The sequence below is a fragment of the Microtus oregoni genome, unplaced genomic scaffold (genome assembly GCF_018167655.1).
Source record: "Microtus oregoni isolate MIOR12 unplaced genomic scaffold, Mior012 000002F_ref0000024, whole genome shotgun sequence".
Lineage (NCBI taxonomy): Eukaryota > Metazoa > Chordata > Mammalia > Rodentia > Cricetidae > Microtus > Microtus oregoni.
The window spans coordinates 69,053,036-69,073,165 of record NW_024543061.1 but is presented as its reverse complement, the minus strand read 5'-3'; the positions used below and the strand labels follow the sequence as shown (position 1 = coordinate 69,073,165).

Below are 20,130 nucleotides of genomic sequence, written 5' to 3'. Positions count from 1 at the left end.
TTTGAGCAACCTACAACTCTCTAACCATCAGACAAGGTGGAAACAGGCTCACATTTTGGGGCCTCCACACAGCCTGTAGAGGTAGACAGAACAAATACAGCTGCAGCCATAGCAGGCACCATGTACAGCAACATGGCATGTGGTGACAGCACACACCATGGAGGTTTTTTGAGATGGCCCAAACCAGAAAATACACTACTCTCCTTGGGAATCCCGCCATTCCTCAGAGACAGGCTGGTCATGGGGGTTCATTAGAGGGCAGAGCCTGTGAGAGATCCAGGCTGCTGTTTACCATCCTGCCAGTGTTAGGTTTTTTGAGGTCCAATCAAGAAAATGAACAGGTCTCCATTATGGACATACTGATGTTGCTCAGAGCCAGGGTGATTGTACACTATCACTAACACCAGTCTGGGATATGCTCTTGTTGCCCAGAGACAAGGGGATCTTTGGGATGGGCAGCGTATCTGGGGGCAGAATCCACTGGAGCTCCAGGTCTCTGCACATCTCTGTGCCCTCAGTGAAGGCACTTTAGGTATGACCATCACACCTGCAGGCTGAGGGCAGCTGCACAGCAGTGGAGATTCCAGGTTGAGAACAAAAAAGAAAGAAAAATCCACCCTACGAGTCACCATTTTGAATCAATTTTAAAATATTTTTTAAAAGGTTCTGATAACAGAAGTTACAGATGTTCCAAGGCACATTTACTGGAGATAGAGCCATTCTCTCTGCCACTCTTCCCTGACTTTCTAACAGCAGGGCCGCACTCCAGCTCTGGCTTGGGTTGCAGCAGCTGTGGCACCCAGGTCTGAGGCTCCTCCTTGGTGACTGCAGACCTGTGATGCAGCCTGCTGCAGGATTCCCAGGGCAGTGGGGAGAGAGTGCCTGAGAGACTCCACTCCTGTGTCTCCTTCTAGCCCTCTGCAGGAGCCCTGTTTTTCACCCATCTTAACTCAGTCCTGTCACTGTTTATTTGTTTGTTTGTTTGTTTGTTTGTTTAGAGGGGGTATTGAGAAAGGGTTTCTGTGTGCAGCTTTGCAGCCTGTCCTGGCACTTGTTCTTTAGACCAGGCTGGCCTCAAACTCACAGCAATGCACCTGCCTCTGCCTCCCAAGTGCTGGGAATAAAAGCATCTGCCACCACTGCCCAGCTCCTCCCTTCATTTTTAAAAGTACCTGGCATTCAAAGGAAAAGCTAATGAAAAAAAACTTCATTGTCGGGCCATAAAAGTGGGGGTCACTAATACTGATGTGTTTGTAATTCATATGGCCAACCCATAGCAAAACACTTACTTAATTTAGAATCACCCATACTCTCCCAAGTACCCATAAGAATAGTCATCTGTGATAATTTTCACCAATGATGTCACCACAGAATACGAATTGCTTGTGATATTTATTTAAGATAAAAAATAATGTTGTAACTGTAGATGACATGTTACAGATCTCTCATGATGACTTTGACACACTACACAAGCTGTGAATCTACTAAAGTATAGCTTTGGGCTTGCTACAAATCCACCTCCTACTTATGTTGTCCCTACCACTGCTGATCCCTCTGTCACTCAGGTAGGCATGGTTTCCTTCTCCTCGGATGGGAACCCTAAAACAAAAAACAAACAAAATGTCTGCAGAGTCGGCCACTGCATTCCCCCAGCAATGATATCTCACTAGTGTCCAGTGCTTGTTTATAGCACGGATCACAGAAAGCAGAGACCATGAGGAACAACCAGCACTAGTGTTACACCCAGTGACTTTTTCATTCTCAGGGTTCCACTTGGTGACCACAACTTTGTCACTCATCCATGTTGGACCCTGAACTGTGTGTACAAAGCATTTGACTGCTGCTCTCTGCCATGTTCACATGAACTTCAGCCATGGGTAGCATTGCAAGGGGGGTTTTCAATTCTATCTTGAAGAATCTCACGCATGTATGAAAGGGGGAGAAAATGCACTTAGTAAACTATAAAGGTCTTTAATGATAGACATTCACTGTTCCAGAGAATGGGTCTGTTCAAAATGGCTATGCTCACATCCAAACACTGTCCTGGGTGCCCTTTGATTATGAGACTTTAGAGAAGGTTCCCAAAACCCATGGAGTCTGCTTCAGTGACAGAAGCAGCTGTGCACACAGCTATCTGACAAGTCCTGTCCAGCAGGTCTGCACTGGCTTCCTGGGGATTCAGAGCCCTTAGTGGCCATCAGCAGTTCTGTCTGCATCCCACAGGGGCAGTTATCAGCAAGGAGAGATTTCCAAGTGCTGACAGCAGACAGCATCTTCCCCAGATGCCATCATCAGGATAAAGATTTAGAGTGAAACAACACGAGGTGACTCTGACAGATGTAAATTTACCAGGTTGTGGATACTGGGAACTCCATGTAACACATAGCCAGACCCAAGGCACACCTCCAGCCCAAGGGTTTCTCCCTTTCCAGTTCAGTTCTCTTCACAAGACTCAGCCTTTCACCTTCACAACCACAACTCACACAATCACAGCACATGAACACAGTAGGAGGAAAAACATTCTGAAAACATACAAGTTGTTATATTCAGTGTTGTCTGTCCACTTCCAAGGTTGCTCTGATGACTCTCTGTGCAGGCCGATCCAGGCGGCAGAATCTCCGTTGTATCTATTCAGGAAATCCTGTCAAAAACACAGAAAGCAAACACATGTGTCTCTCAGTTTCAGATGAGCCTTGAGTCTCTGTCCTACAGCCTCTTCTCGGGATGACAGCAGGTTTGAACTGAGGGCCAGCAACTTTGGAGCCTAAATAACCCTCAGTTCTCAGTGAATGCATTTTCCTGTCATAAACCATAGTAAACTGACAGCTACCCATTTCTCTGGGGCTGTAAAAGTCCCTTGTTAAGTCTGTAATTACAGTTATTAACAGTTGTCACCTTAAGTTTGCAACACCTGCCAGCTCAGACAAAGACTTGTGTGACCACCATGATTCTCAAATGTGTTTGGCCTTGCACGTTGACTATGAGCACTATAGGAGAGAATATCTTTTTAATGTCTCATTGCTACAGTCAGATGTATTACCATCACAAATGGCACATGCTAACATGTACCCCATGTGCCCAATGCCTAGGGTGAAACCTTCCTCATCTTCCAGCTTTAAGCTCTGAATCGCAAGGCAATACATATTCCACATGAGCAAACAAAAAACCAACTCCCAATCCTTTCTTACCAGCTTCTCCAGACTGTCAAAGTGAGTTAGATGGGCACCCTGATCCATGCAGAAGGTCTGGCTGGATGTCCAGTTACTTGTGTTTTCAGACAAATAAAAACATTTACTTCCAAATGCAATCCAGTCTCTTGGGCAGGTATCATTCCCAGCTTCAGGGCTCACAATGGCCGGGTTTTTTTCTCTCACTAAAATATACACAATGCAAATACATATCATGAATAAACATTTCTGTGTCTCATCTCTTTGGCTAAGCATTCACTCTCCACTGGGAGGTGTGTGTTTGACTGTAGCTTTCATTACTGATCACTCAGAGACTCCTCCTAGCATGGTGGTTTCCCATCAAGAACCTTCATGTAGGACTCAAAGGATATGCTTGTCTTTTTTGTATTTTGAGTTTGCAGACAGAATCTCTCTATGTCCCCCTTCCTTGCCTGGATCTCACTCTGTGAACTATACTTATCTGAATGCATTTTATAGCCCTATTCATTGCTTATGGGCCCTTGCTGCATCCTGTCCTTCCTTGTCACCTTACATCACTCTTCCTTGTTCTCCTGTCTACATAGTACAACACGCTCACACTCAGAGCTGATCACACTGTATATTATAGGCTGGGACATGCATATGAGGAAGTGCATGGGGGTCTCTTTCTTTCAGAATTCCTGGCTGTGCCTCCTGAGTGCAGGGACTAAAGACACCATACCCTGAACAAATCATAGTCATTATCCTACTAGGACTCCTCCTGACGGCTGGAATTCTACAGGTTCCTTTCCTATGATCCTGCATCACATCCTGCTTTTGTAATGACCAAATAGAGAAAATGCCTCACTTCTCTGAATTTGAATATAGAAAATACCAGCATGCACAACATGGCGGGATCTAATAGTTTTTGATACCAAAACTTTGATTGAGGCCTTCCTGGTATCATGTCATGTATACAATAAATCCATATGAATGTATGCTGACTCTCATTAGAGGCTTTCAAAATGGCAATTATCAAGAAATGTCACAGCAGATGTCAGAACTCTTCGGAAATGGGGAGACTTATTCATTGTTGGAGGGAGTATAAACTGATAAACCCAGTATTGAGACACCTTTTAAAAGTTACAAACAGACCTTTTGTGACTCAGCTATGTCACTCCTGGGCATATGTGAGAGAACACTACATCATAACACAGAGACCTGCACATGCATGTCTACTGCAGCCCTGTGTACAATAGCAGGAAAATGGACCTGACCTAGTTGCCCATCAACTGATGAACAGATAATGAAAATGTGGTACATGTGTAAAACAGGAAGTTATTCAGACATAAAGAAATTAAAACTTATAGAAAAGTTGGAAATCTACAAAGTAAAATATTAAATAAAGTCACACAAACTCAGCAAGAAAGAGCCCCCATGCACTCCCTCATATGCTTGTCCCAGCCTGGGATGCACAGTGTGAACAGCTGTGAGTGTGGGCATGGTGTAACACTTAGACAGGAGAAGAAGGAAGGGTGACAAAAGGTGACAAGGAAGGACAGGATGCAGCAAGGGACTATAAGCCAATAATAGAGCTATAAAGAGCATTGTTTTTCTAGTTTCAACTTTGCTGGTATTTTGCCAATTTGTGGCTGATAAATGTATAAAAACGCAAATACACTGAAAGTCTAAAACCATAACCAAAGCTTTATGGCTTCAGAATGTCTTTTCCAACTGTGTGGAAGTTGAGTGACATATACAAGATTTGGGACTTGGCCAGTGTTCGAGTGGCTATGCTAATGGAGAGGTGTGATGTGTTCATTTGTGGGTCTATCACAATAGAGTAATGTGTGTGTGTGTGTGTGTGTGTGTGTGTGTAAGAATCTCCAAATGCAGGACTTGTTAAAAAGTAATATTTTTCTTTCATAAATTTGCCTTTTTCTTCCAATAACAGATAAGAACAAATGCATGGCTCGTTTCAAGGGCTACTGAACCTAGAAATAAGTGATTGATAAGAAATAATAAATACTACAAACGACCCACACACATTTTTTAGTGGAAGGCAATTTGGTGTAGCTGCCCCCAGCTCTCATGCTCAGTACCACGAGGCCTTAATGAAAGGAACAAATGGAACGGCACTGAGGACAACTGTCACTTCTTTTTATCTGAGTCTTTTCAGAGCTACATAACAGTTTAGGTTACACTGCCTAAGTCTTGTGAGCATGTGTTTCCATGATTGACTTGTGTATTATTCATTGCCGTGGCTAACGTTGACTTTATAAAACAATATCATGAATTATTTACTCCACCTATTGCAAGAAAGTTGTAAAGATTTTATCACATTATTCAGAATAGTCTAAAACTAGAAGCTTGAGAATCACATATGTCTGGAATAATCCACTTAGTATTTTCACACCATAGTTGAGGATGTTAACATAAACTATGGGTTATGGGGGTTTTCTACCTCCCCAACCATACCATTCTTCACTGCCCTCACTGCCCCTAGCTGCAGCAGCTTCTTTAAGGCTCCTCCTTTCAGTTTTCCTCTCCTTGATCTCTGCTTCAAATAGGTTCCCCAGGTGAACATGTTTCCTATATCTCTCTAGAGGTTGCTGAATGTGCTCTTCCCAGTGATGCTGAGCCTGGCCTCCTGTGTACACCACAGTCTGTGCTGTTCCTTCACTACATCTTCCACCTAGACCCTAAGTTCCCAGAGAACAAGAATTTCCCATGTGTTTTCTCTCTGCCCTTCCCACAGTGCCTGGCTCACAATGCTCAGTAAGTGTAACTGACAGTGTGGATGTGGACAGAATGCTGCAGGATCTGGATAATGTCACTCACCTGAAAAAAAAACAGAAAGTGCAATCACAACTCCAGTGAGGACAATGATCACTGCACAGCAGCAGCAAAGCCTAGCAAGACACACGGGGGAGACGATTCCGACACATTTTTCTTGGAGCTTTTCACCTGAAAAATATTAATACAAGAATGCCAATTTGGAGAATTTCTTAAGAAAAATTAAAGAAACATAGCACAAACATCCACTTACAATCCCCTACATGTATCTGAAAGAGTGCTGCAAACTCCTTTCAAAGAAGGCCCTGGTCCATAAAAGATGGCCATGGTAGAAAGAAAACTAGAGATGCTAGAAACAGAACTTCCCTGGGGTCTTCTGGTTACTGAACTGAGGGTGAATCATGAAAGGGCAGGAACCTAAAGGAGTGAGGATCACAGTGAAAAACAACAACAGTCAGCTGGATTTCTCTTCAGAAAGTGCTCTGGTTAGGGGAGATGAAAACATTAGGGAAAACTCAGTGTAAATAGACCTATTAACACACTAAGAAAAGAGGAAAATAGAAATATCAATACACAGCAAAAGTATGCAAAAATAGGAATTAGAGCAACTTCCTCAACCCTATGAAAGTTATCAATTAAAAAAAAAAACAATAAATCCAACTACACTCTGCTTCATTCCCAAGGGTGGAGTTATTAATGCTTTCCCAGCAATCAGGAGCAGGAGTAGGATGTCAGCTCTCTGTTCCAGGATGACTTCACAGGAGGTCCACCAAGGGTAAAGAAATAGGGTCACGAAGCTGGAAAATTCCTCAGGACTTAAAATGACTCTTCCACAGGACACAGGTTCAATTCCCAGCACTCACAAGGTAGCTTACAACTGTGTCAACTCCAGTTCCAGGGGACTCATTGCCCTCTATAGGTACCAGGCACTCATGTAACTAACAAACGGGCAGGCAAAACAGCCACATACATAAGATTCTTAAAGAAATAAAAGAAGGTTTACACTTCTTGAAAACAGATGAAGGGTTTCTCATCACAGATGATGCAGTTTTATCTGCATAAAAATGATGGCAAACCTATTAAAGACTAGTGAATATAAAATATGAATTTAAAAGCTGCAAGATACAATGGAAATGCAAGATATATGGTAAAGTCAGTTGTATTTTCTCGTCAAATGGAAATTAAAATCTAAGACAGCGCCATTTACAGTAATGAGAGAAACCATAAAATTATAAAGCTAAAAAAGGTTCATAATCAGCACAATAATTAACTACATTTAAAGTTATGAAGAAATCAGGACAGGGCTAGATTGTTGGGTCAGATGTTAAGAGCACTTGTTGCTCTTGCAGAGGACCTGAGTTTGATTCTAGCACCCACATAGTAGCCTACAACCATCTATAATTCCAGTTTCTGGAATCTGACATCCTTTCCTGACCTTGGTGTGCACTGGAATGCATGTGATGCACAGATATTTATGCAGGCAAAACACTCATATGCATGAAAATTTTAACATAAAAAAGGAAAGAAATCAAGACAGATCTAAACACATAATTGTTCTGAGATATTTGCTCACACTCACACTCCAAGAGTGGCAATAGAGTTTAACATTGAATCAGGGGCAGAGCTAGTGACTAGTTGACCAAAATTAGACATAGAGGTTTTGGAGGACCCAGGATACAAATATAGAGACATGGAAAGTGGTAGGAAAGGGGTTGAGATAGGTTTGCAAGCCCTTTTGTATCTGGACAGGAGAGAGAAAGGTCACTGGACACTTATCCACTGCTTCTCTGATCAATCAGGTTTTTACCCCATTATCTGACTCCCAAGTTTTATTCAATAACAGAACAATATAAGAAGTAAAGGCTTCACATGATAAAACGGAACACTCAATATTGCTCATGTGTAAACAACTCCTGAACAAGTTTAAATATGCAACACAGTATCACTTCCTGGTGAAGGGGGAAGTGATTACCTTCTGGAAAAAAAAACATAGCATCAAATTATTAAAAAATACTAAGAAGGGGCTGGAGAGATGGCTCAGAGGTTAAGAGCATTGCCTGTTCTTCCAAAGGTCCTGAGTTCAATTCCCAGCAACCATATGGTGGCTCACAACCATTTGTAATGGGGTCTGGTGCCCTCTTCTGGCCAGCAGGCATACATGGAAGGAATGCTCTGTATACATAATAAATAAATAAATAAATATTTAAAAAAATACTAAGAAAACTAAAAAGAAACCAGAATATTCAAAAATGATTATGAAGAAGGGTTGAATTCAGAAAGATCACACTGACTCATGTCATGATTTATTAGAACAGAAATAAAGACAGCCTGGTGCTAGTAACAAGTAGACAGAACAATATAGCAGAAAACAAGACTACAGAAATGATATCAGGCACTCATCGTCAACAGATATTTAACACAGATGTATAGTTTTGGACAGGGAGAGTGTGGCACCGCTCCAGTATGTGCTACTGAAACAACCTGGTATCTGTCTGCTGAAACTAAGACTCAAGATGAACTGTAGACCCGAGCACGAAGCTCAATATTGTAAAGTCATTGGATTCTTTAAAAAGTGTGGAGAATGTTTGTGAACTTGTCTTGGTCAAAAAAAAATCAGTAAGTAACAGGAGGTTGATGAATTAGATGCTGATGTGAATCTAAAGTCTTTCTTTAAGGAAGGCAAAACTGTGCAGCCAGTATGAAGCTGTTTGCAGAGAAAGTCTACAATATGGTGATGTGCCCCCATCCTACCCACATACCCCAGCTGGAAGGAAAGCCTGCATTTAAGGTTTAAGAAAAAGGAAAAGAAACATTTATGTGCATATTTGTAGCAGTATTAAAGATCACTGTAAAAAAATGGAACATTTAATATCACTCAAATGTCCCCAAGCTGATGACAAGGTAAACGCACCCTCTCTACACAAGAGACAAGTTGGACCACAAGCCTGCACTTGCCTAGTTCTTATACCACTTTACCAGGGAAAATGTCCCCAAGGCTTCTGACTCAAACGTTCCTATACTAATCAGCAAGCTTAAGCAAGTTTACAGGCAGTAAGTCACAGAAAATAGTTTCCTTGTAAGTAACTTTTAAAAAAAGACACCCAACTGTCACCGGAACACCCCAATTGCCGCAACCCTCTTCCTTCTCTCACTTCTCTACAAGTTTCTTGCCAGCTTTTCATAACTTCTTTGTATAACATTTGACTATGTGGTGTGTTTGCAAGCTTCTGAATTCAGAGTACTGTTTCTGTATCAGTGGTGCTGTGGATCCAGTGTTAGAAGCTCACCAGCAGTGAACCTGACATGCTGTTGTCTGAAGAGCAGAATGTAATGCTGAGACAATGTGAATGAAGACAAGTGTGAAGTCTCTGCTTCAGGGATCCATTTTTTGGCATTCTGGCAAAGTAAGTGTGTAAGGGCTGGGGACAGAGGTACAAAGACTCTGCAAAGTGGGAATGGAGAAGTTTGGGTAGGGGTGGAGGGGGTCATTATCTCCTTCATAAGCTATTGTTTAATATTTATTTTTTGTGTGTTACTGTTTTGTTTGGACTTATGTATATATGTGTGCTACATGCATGCCTAGTGTTAGGGGACCTATGAAATACGTGTTGGATCCCTGCAATAGGAGTTAGGAGATTGTATGTGAGTCACCATATGGGCTCTCTTAGAGGCAGGGCTTCTGATTGGCGGGCTTTCTGAGGGGACTGGGCCTGGAATCGGAGGTGCAAGACCAGAGTGTGGATGGGGCGCCCACCTGGAGATCACCAACAGGAGTATGGATCACAATTTCCCCATTTATTCACTGATAAATGTAGGTGGGTTCCAAGTACTGGTTTTTGTGAATGGTGTTTGTAGTCAGAGACTGCTCATTCATTTCTGGGCCTCCCAGACCCAAATTAATCACACAGAAACTGTATTGGTTGCAATACTGTGTTACTGGTAGGATTCAGTCATTATGCTGGCCCCTGTCATCTGGTAGGATGAACCCAGGCAGTACCCTGGCCAGCCCAGGTTCCAATGGCTGTTGTGTCACTACAGAGTCTATATTCAGTTGCTATCTCTTTAAGAGACAAGCTCTGCAATCTATCGATTTTTTTCCAGCTCTGCCTGCATGGAGTATTTGTCTCCCATGAAACCCCTGGCTCCCATCTGCCTCCTGGCCCCTTGGCCCACCATGATCTCTCTCACGCTATTTTACAACTCTTAAAATAATATACAATCAAGTACAAATATCTCTTGGGGAGGTAGAGAGGAAGTAGACAATACTGTCAATAAAGCAGTGTCAGATCTGGGGTTAAAAGGCACAGTGGGATGAGTACAGCCCACAATAATGTACGTGCTTCTAAAAGTAGCTGAAGAGTTTAATATATTCACCTTTAAGAAATTTTCCTAATGTGATCTCTCTTTTTGCCAACGCAAATATCCCAATAAGCCAAATCACAACATTATTAAATAATATCCAGGTTTAATGGGATTTAATAAGATTCCTGTGCTCTGGGGTGGCCCTGAGAGGAACCTGGAGGCCACAAATGTCACTACCAGGAGGAAGGAAAAGAGACCACTGAGGGAACCATTCTGGGGAAGCAGTTTAAGTAGACTGGGGGGAGTGGTCAAGGGTTTGGCAGGCTGTCTTGACCCTCCTCCAGGGAGGGGTCAAAGCTTGGTTTGGCACAGGGACTGGGCCTCCAAAGATACATTCACCATAATAAAGCTACGTGTATGTTCATTTTAATGGGTGAATCAAAAAACACATCTTCTTCAACAGTGAGCTGTGAGCTGTTCCATCTGGTTCACCAGCAGGGAGCCCCACTGGCAGGAGAAAAAGCTTCCCAGGACTTTGTTTTAAGCAGCCCTAGGCTTTGTCTCAGGTCTGGAAGGTGAAGAAGAAGCCACCATCTTGGAAGTTCACCATCTTTATTGCTTAGTCATGGGCTCTCTTAAGGCCTTCACGGAATTTATCTAGCCCCTAATTCCTCAGAAATGCTTGGTTTAGCTGAGAAACAGTAGTATTGTTCCTGAGCTTTCTCTTTTGGTCAGAGGAGCCAGAGGAGGTGAAAGCTTCAGAGAGGCTGCAGGGAGTTCGAGAGAGCAGGGTCAGCAGAAAGGAGATGAGAAAGTGAAACTGTCAGAGAAGCTGCAGAGAATTCAAGAGAGCTGGGTCCCCGACTTTCACCTAAGTCAGCTGCTTTAAGGACTGGTCACTGCCATGAGAACTTGGCTGTCATTTTCAGCCCATAGACAAGTCTGGAGAAGGAAGGAAAACTTTACTTTTTAATGTTCCTCAGCACATCAGGTGCTCTGGCTTACCTTGAGGAATATGTGACTTGGTGGTCCCTAAGTGCTTAGCCTCAACCCTTAAAGTCAGGGCAACAGAGGACATACCTGCTGCTCTACCACAAGGAGAGGCCTGGGTGTGTGCGGAGGGAGAGTCCTTTAGGTGTGCACTGGATGGCACGGGATGGGGCCGAGGGATTCAAGGGGATACAAGGAAGGCCTGGTTAGAAGGCTTTCCTCTCCAGTTTGTCCCCCACCTCCCAGACCAGAATTTCCACCATTCCCCAATCCGGGGCCTGTCCACCTAGAGGAACTCAGCCTGATCTCCTGAGGCTGCCACTAGACCTTTAAGCTAACAAAAATTGTGAACTCTGTGTTTCAAGAAATATTTTATTCCTAAACAAAAATATTAAAGTAGAGGTATAGTCATGTCTCAGCAATGAAGAGCATTTGCTACCCTTGTAGAGAGAAGACTCATTTCATTTCCAGCACCCACACAGTGGCTCACAATTGCCTAAGTCCAAGTCCAGGGGATTCAACACCTTCTTCTGACCCCTGTGGGCCCAGGCGTGCATCTAGTGCACAGACAAGCAGGCAAAACACACATACACATAAAATGGATTTTAAAAGTTTTAAATTAAACGGAAAGAGATTTAAAGAATGAAATAGAAACATTTTCCAGAATGAGAGGATACGGTTTTAAAAGAGCAATCTCCAATGTCCTTTTCCCATCATTTACCATAATCTGAAACTGTAGATGGATTTAGAGGTGGGATCAGTTTCCCATCCCAGACCTACTGAAAATCCTGGGATGCAGCACTAGGTAAAGTAGGACAGAGATTGTTCCCTGGTGCCACAGAATCATTTAAGACCTGAAGGAGTACACCTGTGTCCTAAGGAAAGGGGAGAATTTCTGACAGCCTGGAGGTTAGGGATGAGAAAGCACATGAAGGTTGGGGGAGGGGGGGAGATGCACTGTGGGAGCCCAGAAAGGAAGGTGGGGGGAGGTGTGAGCAGGGGCACTTTAGGGGCACTGGATGGCAGCGACATCCCTGAGCATGCCCAGGTTCCTCCAACCTGTCCTCTAGGAATCTGGACACTTACTTTGCTATAGGAACTCAGAAGAGCTGTTTATCTCTCCCTGAGGCAGCAGGTACCTCACAATCAAGTATGAGAGGCTGGGCTGGGCAGCTGTAAATGTCCTTCAGGCTATGGGGAAATGTAATCTGATAGGCAGCTTCTTCAACCCTAACACCCACAACACAGGGCTACAGTTCTTTTAATCACAGTGAGTGAGGCAGCCTCATTGGCTACTTCAGTCCACACAGGCACTCTGTGCCTCCCTCTGGCGGGAGTTTAAAGAGCGCAGATTCAACAAGTTCGCTGTTGGTTGCTCTTCCCCAAACATGTTTAAGTAACAATCGCCATAACAGAATAATACAGAATTGCACTGCTGTGCTCCTACCCACCCTAGGGTTCCCCACCCGCTGCCTCACCGATCTGGAGAGACCCCTGTGGAAACTAAACAGAGGAAGATTCCACTCCCCTGGTGAAGTTCCCCTTTCTCCCGTTAATTTAATTAACGATTCATTAAATACGTACGGTTTTCTCCCACGCGACCCGGGGAGGTGGCCTCCGCAGTTGACATTTTTATGAAGGCTATTCACCACTTATCGTCTTGATGAAGCAAAGAGACTCTGGTGAATGAGAAGGACATCTGAAAACAGACCTGAAAAGCATGTGGGCGTGGTTTAAATAAGCTCTGCCCAGCTGGTCTGTGATTTGTTGCCAGATTAATCATCCTGAATGTTCACCCCTTTGACATAAAAAAAAGAAAAAGGCATAAAATCTGCTTCTTGTAGGAACGGAATTACAAATTCGGGGAAGGACTCTGCAGGAAATGTGTACCGTAAATGAAATATGTACTGCAAAGGAAACAAAGGGAACTTTGATTTGTAGATGTTTTAGATTTTGATAGCGCAAATTCTTTTAAATTAGAGCAGTTTTAAATTAGAACACTTTTCTCTGCTGCCAAGGTACAACGACAGGGGGAGGTTCACTGTCCTGGGGAAATCAAACTAAAAGCAAAACAGCTGCAAAAGGGTGAGATGTAATTGCCAGTCTCTTTTCGAGCCTTGTGAAAAGGGAAGTTTCTGGAAAGCAGCAGCACCTTCCACAGACCATTGTACAAGGCTGATTGCCCTTCAGTGACCAGAGAAGATGTGCAAGCCTATGAGTTCAGAGCCACCTTTCATCCTCTTTTGAAAAAATGTATATTGGAGAGGGGAGAGAAGGGAAGAGAAGCAGAGAAAAATGTATAGCTCAATAAAATCAATTTTAAAAAAAGGAAAAACATTTACTCCATCATATTGGAAAATATAAAAAAATAAATGTATATTAACTTATGCATATTTGTGTTTTTCTGAACACATATATGTACACCTGTGGATGCCTGGTACTCCTAAACGCCAAAGAGAGCATCAGGTCTCCTGAAACTGAGCCCTCCTTTTATAGAGCCCTCTCAATACTTACTTATTGCTCTTCTCTGTCTCTCACCTTTATGACCATCAGGGTACTCAGAAGACTAGCTTTCCTCGCAATATATTAACAGACAGTTCCCACAAAACCAAAGGCTAAGAGCATCATCGGATACCATCAGACCCATGTAACAACAACCCCTCCCCCAACTTTGCTATAACTGCCTCTCTGGTATTTCCACCAATGTGCTTGAAAAGTGTCTTCACGTGTGGCTTCCACTGTTAGGTGACTGTAAAGAAAGACTCCATTGCCAACTCAGAAAATGGAATTTGGGGAACTCTAAATCTGTGTTCACTCATTTTGTCTCCAGAGTAAACTCATACTTCCTCTGAGGTGACAGTTGTGTTTCCACACACAATGGGCAGTGACTCTCTGGGAATCAGCAGGTTTAGACTGCTTTATTGGAATAGGGATGGGACCACTCTTTCCATGGCATGAAGGCTGAGCACATTTAGAGGGGCTGGGGTGTGTGTGTGTGTGTGTGTGTGTGTGTGTGTGTACCAGAAAGCCACAGCTGTGTTTATGGATTGATCGGGAACAGATGAGGTATTTTCATTGCCCGACATTCTGTTTCTGCAGATGGAACTGAACAGTCACTCTGTGGCTAAGGAATTCTTTATGGTTTGGGGCTACACAGCCCATTGCATCCTGACTCTATTCCTCATGACCTGAGGCTCTTATCCCAACTCTAGAAGGGTAAAAAAGAAAATGGTGGAAAGGGGCTGACATTTGGGGAGGCTGCTGGTGGATCCTAAAGGTGGAATGAGTATGTTGAGATGCTTTCAGGATAGATAAAAGCTGCTAGTCTGGGGGCATAGAGAGTCCAGTGTTGCTTTGGGCCAGGAAAGCAAGGAGTCTCTGTTGGAGGAAGTTGGTGAGAAGCTAAAAAGTCAAGGACCACACAAGAAAGTTAGCACAATTATAATAATTAGGCCTGCCAAGGGGACTACTGACAGTCCCCAAGCAGAGAGGGAGCCTTCCAGAAAGTATTGTCTACTCTTCCTCTTGTGTTTCTTTCCAGTAATTGTCTAGCATTTCCCCTTACTAGGCCAGGTTCACTCACATCAGAACAGCATTCCTTGCCCAGGAAGAACAGGAGCCCCCTCTTTCTGCAGTTCTTAAGTCCAACCCCTGTGGTTTTGGAAGACCACCACAGCCAAGGAATCTCTGAGTTTGTAGCATGGCTGTGCTTTGTTGTACCAGGGTCATGACTTCCTTTATATGGTTGCTCAGTTGGCTGTGCTGTACCTCTTGGAGTCCTATTGCTGTGCCAATGGTAGTTGTCCCTCTAGAGCCTTCTCCAGCAGTACAGGAGTAGAATGAGGCTTCTGTTTTCCCTGAAATGATGAACAAGATATTAATAAGTTTCCCATGCCAGGAGAACACTGGAGTCTGGAGTGAAAAAGACTGTGACACGTTTCCCCCCAGGGTACCTAGTGTAAGTGCAGTCCTGGCAGGAAAGTAAGTCCCATTTGATGCCCTTGCCTTTGGAACCAAGTGGACATAATTTGGTTCTGATCCTACACAGTTGGCTTCTCTGATTATCTGAACCAGGGTTCTGGCTAAGTGGCGCAATTTGTTGACTAGTCGGTTTGTGTTAAGTTAGATATGCCTACTCTGTACATTTCCTTTGACTCTGCTAGTCTTTCTTAGAAATCAACAGTCAGTGGAGGAGGTGGGGCGGGGGGACAACTTCAGAGATGGTGGAGCAAAGCCTGATTGGAATAGGGAATGTAGGTAAATTAGAATATCAGCTGGGAGGGCAGTGGTTGTGGGGAAGGAGTGTGTTGGCTTTCTAAGGGCGGATTAAAGGAGTCAAAAAGGAAGTAAAAGAGAAGCAAGTCTGACCTTCACAGAGGACCGTGATGATTTTGGTGAAACAAAGTGGGGAAGGAGTCACCTCATATGGAAAGTCAACAGAGTCCTGCTCTGCTGACTTCCTCCCAGGGTTCACTTAGGTTGCATCAGCATAGGGAAAGGGATCTTTGGTTAGTTCTGCTCTCAGGGAAAAAACTCACATGTTTACAGTTCCAGACAGGTCTCTTTATTGTTTTGCTTTAATTCTAATTTTCTTGCGCTAATTGTCTATAATATCTTAGCTCTAATTCTGTCTCAATTCTAATTCCAATTCCAATTCTCTGTTACAATTCTCTGTTTAAATTAATTCTTGTTCTAAATACTCTATCTTCTTCTTCTTCCTCTTTTCTTTTTCATCTTTGTCTTCATTTTCCTAAATTTTTTCACTTCCAATCTTATTTCTTCCCAATCTTATTTCTTATACTGTGAAAAATTTGCAATCATATATATATATATACATATGTTCCATATATATCCCCAATCATATATATGTATATTTATGTGTGTATATATGTATAATCATTCAATAGCAACTTGGTAGCAAAAAACAAAACTACAAGGAAAATTAGCAAGGACACAGGCATTTTTAAAAAATAAACAGCAAATCTCATCAGCTCGTTTGTAGCTAATCACAGATTCTGTTGTGCATATGTTTCCACTGTCTCTTAAAGGGCTTCCTACAGGTTACAGAAGGAGAAAACTAAACCATGGGAAGATCTAAGGAATGGCAAAGAATACAAGCATTATTTTACATTTCTTAAGTGTGATTAATAATATCTGGACATGGTTAGTCAGTTAGGTGCTATTGATCTCTTGAAGGGCTTTGACACCTGTAATACCACCCTAATTTGTCATAAATCTTTAAAGCGCTGAGATTCAGCAAGACCAGACACCTGCAGTTCCGCTCTGTGATAGTCCTCCTCTGATCACTCCACAAGTTCCTATATCTGGCCAAATCATACTATGAGGGAGTTAGAGAATGGGCTTCTACATTTTATTTTATTGCAGTGTGGAACAAAAGGTTTGACTTTTATTTTATTTGATAGAACACGGGCAGTCAGAGCTTGCTTAAAAGGAAAAGCTTGCACGTGCATACAGAGACTTAATTAAGCAGCCAAACAATGCATAACGTAGCCACGCAGTGCATAACGTAGCTATGCATCGCATAATATGGCCATGCAAGCATGACATAACCACGCAACACATGACGTTTCATGCTACTTATGACTTGGTGACCTATGGTCGCAGGGCCCCTGGGCTGGCTGGGTGATCTCCTGAATGCCTATGGGCTGGCGGGGGGGGGGGGGTACCGGAGGTGGGAGAGAGTGTCAGTATAATGCTGGAATCCTAACAGTCATCCTACTAACAGAACACAGGAAGACTGTGCCCAGAATATGAGGAATACACTTCAGAGGAGCATGTTATCGCACAAGAGAATCTGCAGTTAGAGACAGTATTCAAAAGGCAATACTTTTAACAGGCAGTGCCTATGTGAGTTTAACTTTCATCAAGCTGACCTCTGCTTATGGGCTGGACTTCTAAATTTCAGCAGATCCACTGACATGAGGATCCCATGAATCCCACTCACTCACATGGAATCACATCTCACTTGCATGGAAGGATGAACCATGCATCCCATGCCATATGGGTAGATGAGCTAATGTGGATGAGACAAAATGCCCACGGGAACAAACTGGCTGCAACCTTTCTAGGTGCAGAAATGACATCCATAGTCCAGAAGCCGAGACTTACTGTCCAGTGCTGTGTGTGGTGACAGCTGTGGGAAGGAGTGTCTTAAGTGTACAAGATTGACTCTACAGATGGTGTCTTTGTTGCTGAAGCAGAGTTAAGATACGGTAGGGTAGTCTGTTGGGACATTGGTCAGCCTGTTTTTGAGAAATAATCATTTGTATTTTTTGCTGTTGCCTGCAGTGGGCAATGGCTGAAGGAGAACTGCTTCGTTTCTGTACGAAAAGGGAGTTCATTAATGATGTTTCCTTTTGCTTAGGAAACCCTTTTCTCTCCAGAGTAAGGTGTAGCATGTGTTATGCTGCAGATGTATTTGAAACCAGTGTATATGTTGACTCTAAGACTGGAAGCAAGTGCGAGAGCCCAGGTAGGAACACTTAGTTCTGCCACTGGGATGCTGTGTGAAGGGTAGGGATTCGCTGCTACTAAGTGTGGGCTTGTGGGACTAGTGGGGTTCTGCCAGTGCCCATGTAAGAGGAGCTGCAGTCAGCAAGAGAGCTTAGGGAGTTCAACTGACCGAACAACAAAGATAAAGCCTGGAAGGTTTGGCCCTCATAAATTCGCAGCAGACATTCCCACACCTAGCTGCCATCCCCAACAGTGAGTGGCACAGCCTTGCAGTGCAGGACACCAGGGCGCTCAGATCAAGCTTGGCCCCATGGCGCGCATCTTCTGCCAACCTTACCTCCTGTGGCTAGGCTTTCAGCAGTCCCTAGCTCAGTCCCAGGAACCGGCCTCACCTCCCACCCTCCACGACAACCACAAGAATGGCCCAAACTTCCCCTTTTCCCTGCACAAGAGGGCAGGAGACTTGCTGACATCCGGGGGTGTGGGGAAGCCAAGGGAGAAGATGAGATGCCAGGGGCTGTGGGGGAGCTTCCACCGGAACAACAGTCTTGACTGTTAAGTGAGGTTTTTGGCACTCGTTGGGGTCATTTTAAAGGCCCTGTTATTTGTCATCCTCACAGTTCAGTTTTCTCGGCCTTAGAAGACTGCTTTTTTGTAAAATGGGTGGGGAAAAACATAAAAATATGAATCTGGATAGAGTCGCTGCAATCGAGTCCCTCAGCTAAACACCTCAGTGCAGGCCCTGCCAAGCTCTCCAGAAGGAAGTCCCCTGTGCACCCCCGGGTGACAGAACTAGTAGAGTGGCATGTGGCTGCCCCTGAACGACTAAGCTTAGTCATTTCAACAAACAAAATAGGACGAGAGAATATTCCAGTCCCAACAAATTTGCAAGGTCTGGCTTAGAATTTGTTTCTGCCATTACGGTGGCACGTTTACTACATGTGTGTAGGGATAAGTCCCGCCCCTTAAGGGGCGTGTTCGCCTCGGGCTAATGTCTGCCTATAAATTTGGTGAGCAAGCTCCGAGCTGCTCGCTTCTGCTTTCCTGGTCTCCGCGGGAACGGTGGTTCTGTAAGTCTATTTCTACATTAAAGCTATATATATATTTTTACACTCTGTCTGCATTCATTTACGCCGTTACATTTTGGCGTCCAACGTCGGGCTATTTTGCCCCCGACTCAAGCGGGTAGCCCGCTAGCTAACACAGTACCCTCCCGGGTGCTGTTTTTCAGTTCGTGACTCCGGCCCCAGCGCCGAGTCCGAGACACACTCGGTGACACAGGCCCATTCTGCCTGCCTTGGCTAAGTTTTGCAGCGGAACCCCACTGCCTGAATTAGCAGAAGCTCAAGTAATTGCGGTTTTGCAACAAAAGCTGCCACAGCGTCAGATTTGGTCTGTTACAAAGTTACTTGGCCGGTTGTGGTGGCCCACGCCGGTAGGATTTGCTGAAGGAGGCAGAGGCAGGAGGATCACAAGTTTGAGGCCGGCCAGGCAGTGGTAGAGCACGCCTTTAATCCCAGCACTTGGGAAGCAGAGGCAGGCAGATCTCTGTGAGTTTGAGGCCTGGAAGGCCTTGGTAGTGCACGCCTTCAATCCCGGCACTTGGGAGGCAGAGACAGGCGGATCTCTGTGAGTTCAAGGCCAGCCTGGTCTACAAGAGCTAGTTCTAGGACAGGCTCCAAAAACACAGAGACCACCACAGGCAGGAACCGATCATTGCAGGTAAAAAAAATTTTCTTTTATAAATAAAATGTCTGAACACATTACTGTTCAAGAATTTAATGATTTTTTTAATTGTACCATGTGGGAGATTTTACAAGAGGTGTCTATCACCCCACATATATGGATCCTTCTGGGATTCGTAGTTTTCATTGGCACCAAATGGTTTGATAATAGAAATATGATAAAGTCTTTACGAGACGAATCCAGGATTCTTAAGGTAGAGATTGAACGCTTAAAAACAATTGAGAATGACAACAATCTTCTCAAGAATCAGTTTGAAGTTCTCCAGGCTGATAACAATCTTCTCAAGAATCAGGTTGAAGTTCTCCAGACTGATAACAATCTTTTCGAGAATAAGTTTGAAGTTCTCCAGGCTGATAACAATCTTCTCAAGAATCAGGTTGAAGTTCTTCAGGCTGATGTTAAGGAGAAATTCATTATTATGGAAGAGGGAACAGCTGATCTGGACCATAAGATTCAGTCCCTTTCTGTAGGAAATGAAACATTAACTGAGAGAATCAAAACTGCTGAATGTGACAATCGGATTTTGTCTAAAGCTTATGACAGATTGACGGAAAGATTGTCAATACAAGAAGGCACGGTTTATGCCATAAAAATTATGTCCAAAGATGAGATGTTATCTCTAACGGACAAACTTCATACATTAGAATCCTCAATGAAGGCTTTGGAACATAATTCT

General features: G+C 43.7%; 1 protein-coding gene and 1 long non-coding RNA gene across 2 annotated transcripts in view; one reads left to right on the top strand and one right to left on the bottom strand.

Moving 5' to 3' along the window:
* Window positions 1-1,376: 1,376 nt before the first annotated feature.
* Window positions 1,377-12,875, bottom strand: LOC121434310 (C-type lectin domain family 2 member E-like). The gene is made up of 5 exons (XM_041633131.1): window positions 12,819-12,875; window positions 5,988-6,113; window positions 3,189-3,373; window positions 2,535-2,641; window positions 1,377-1,599 (listed from the first exon to the last, which is right to left on the bottom strand). The coding sequence occupies exons 1-5, from the start codon at window positions 12,862-12,864 to the stop codon at window positions 1,485-1,487; spliced, it is 579 nt and encodes a 192-aa protein (XP_041489065.1). The 5' UTR covers window positions 12,865-12,875; the 3' UTR covers window positions 1,377-1,484.
* The window catches only part of LOC121434325, a 28,584-nt gene continuing 17,743 nt past the window's right edge, over window positions 9,290-20,130 (top strand). The window contains exon 1 of the long non-coding RNA XR_005972415.1: window positions 9,290-9,346. This is a non-coding gene — a long non-coding RNA (uncharacterized LOC121434325). The remainder of the gene's footprint in view (window positions 9,347-20,130) is intronic.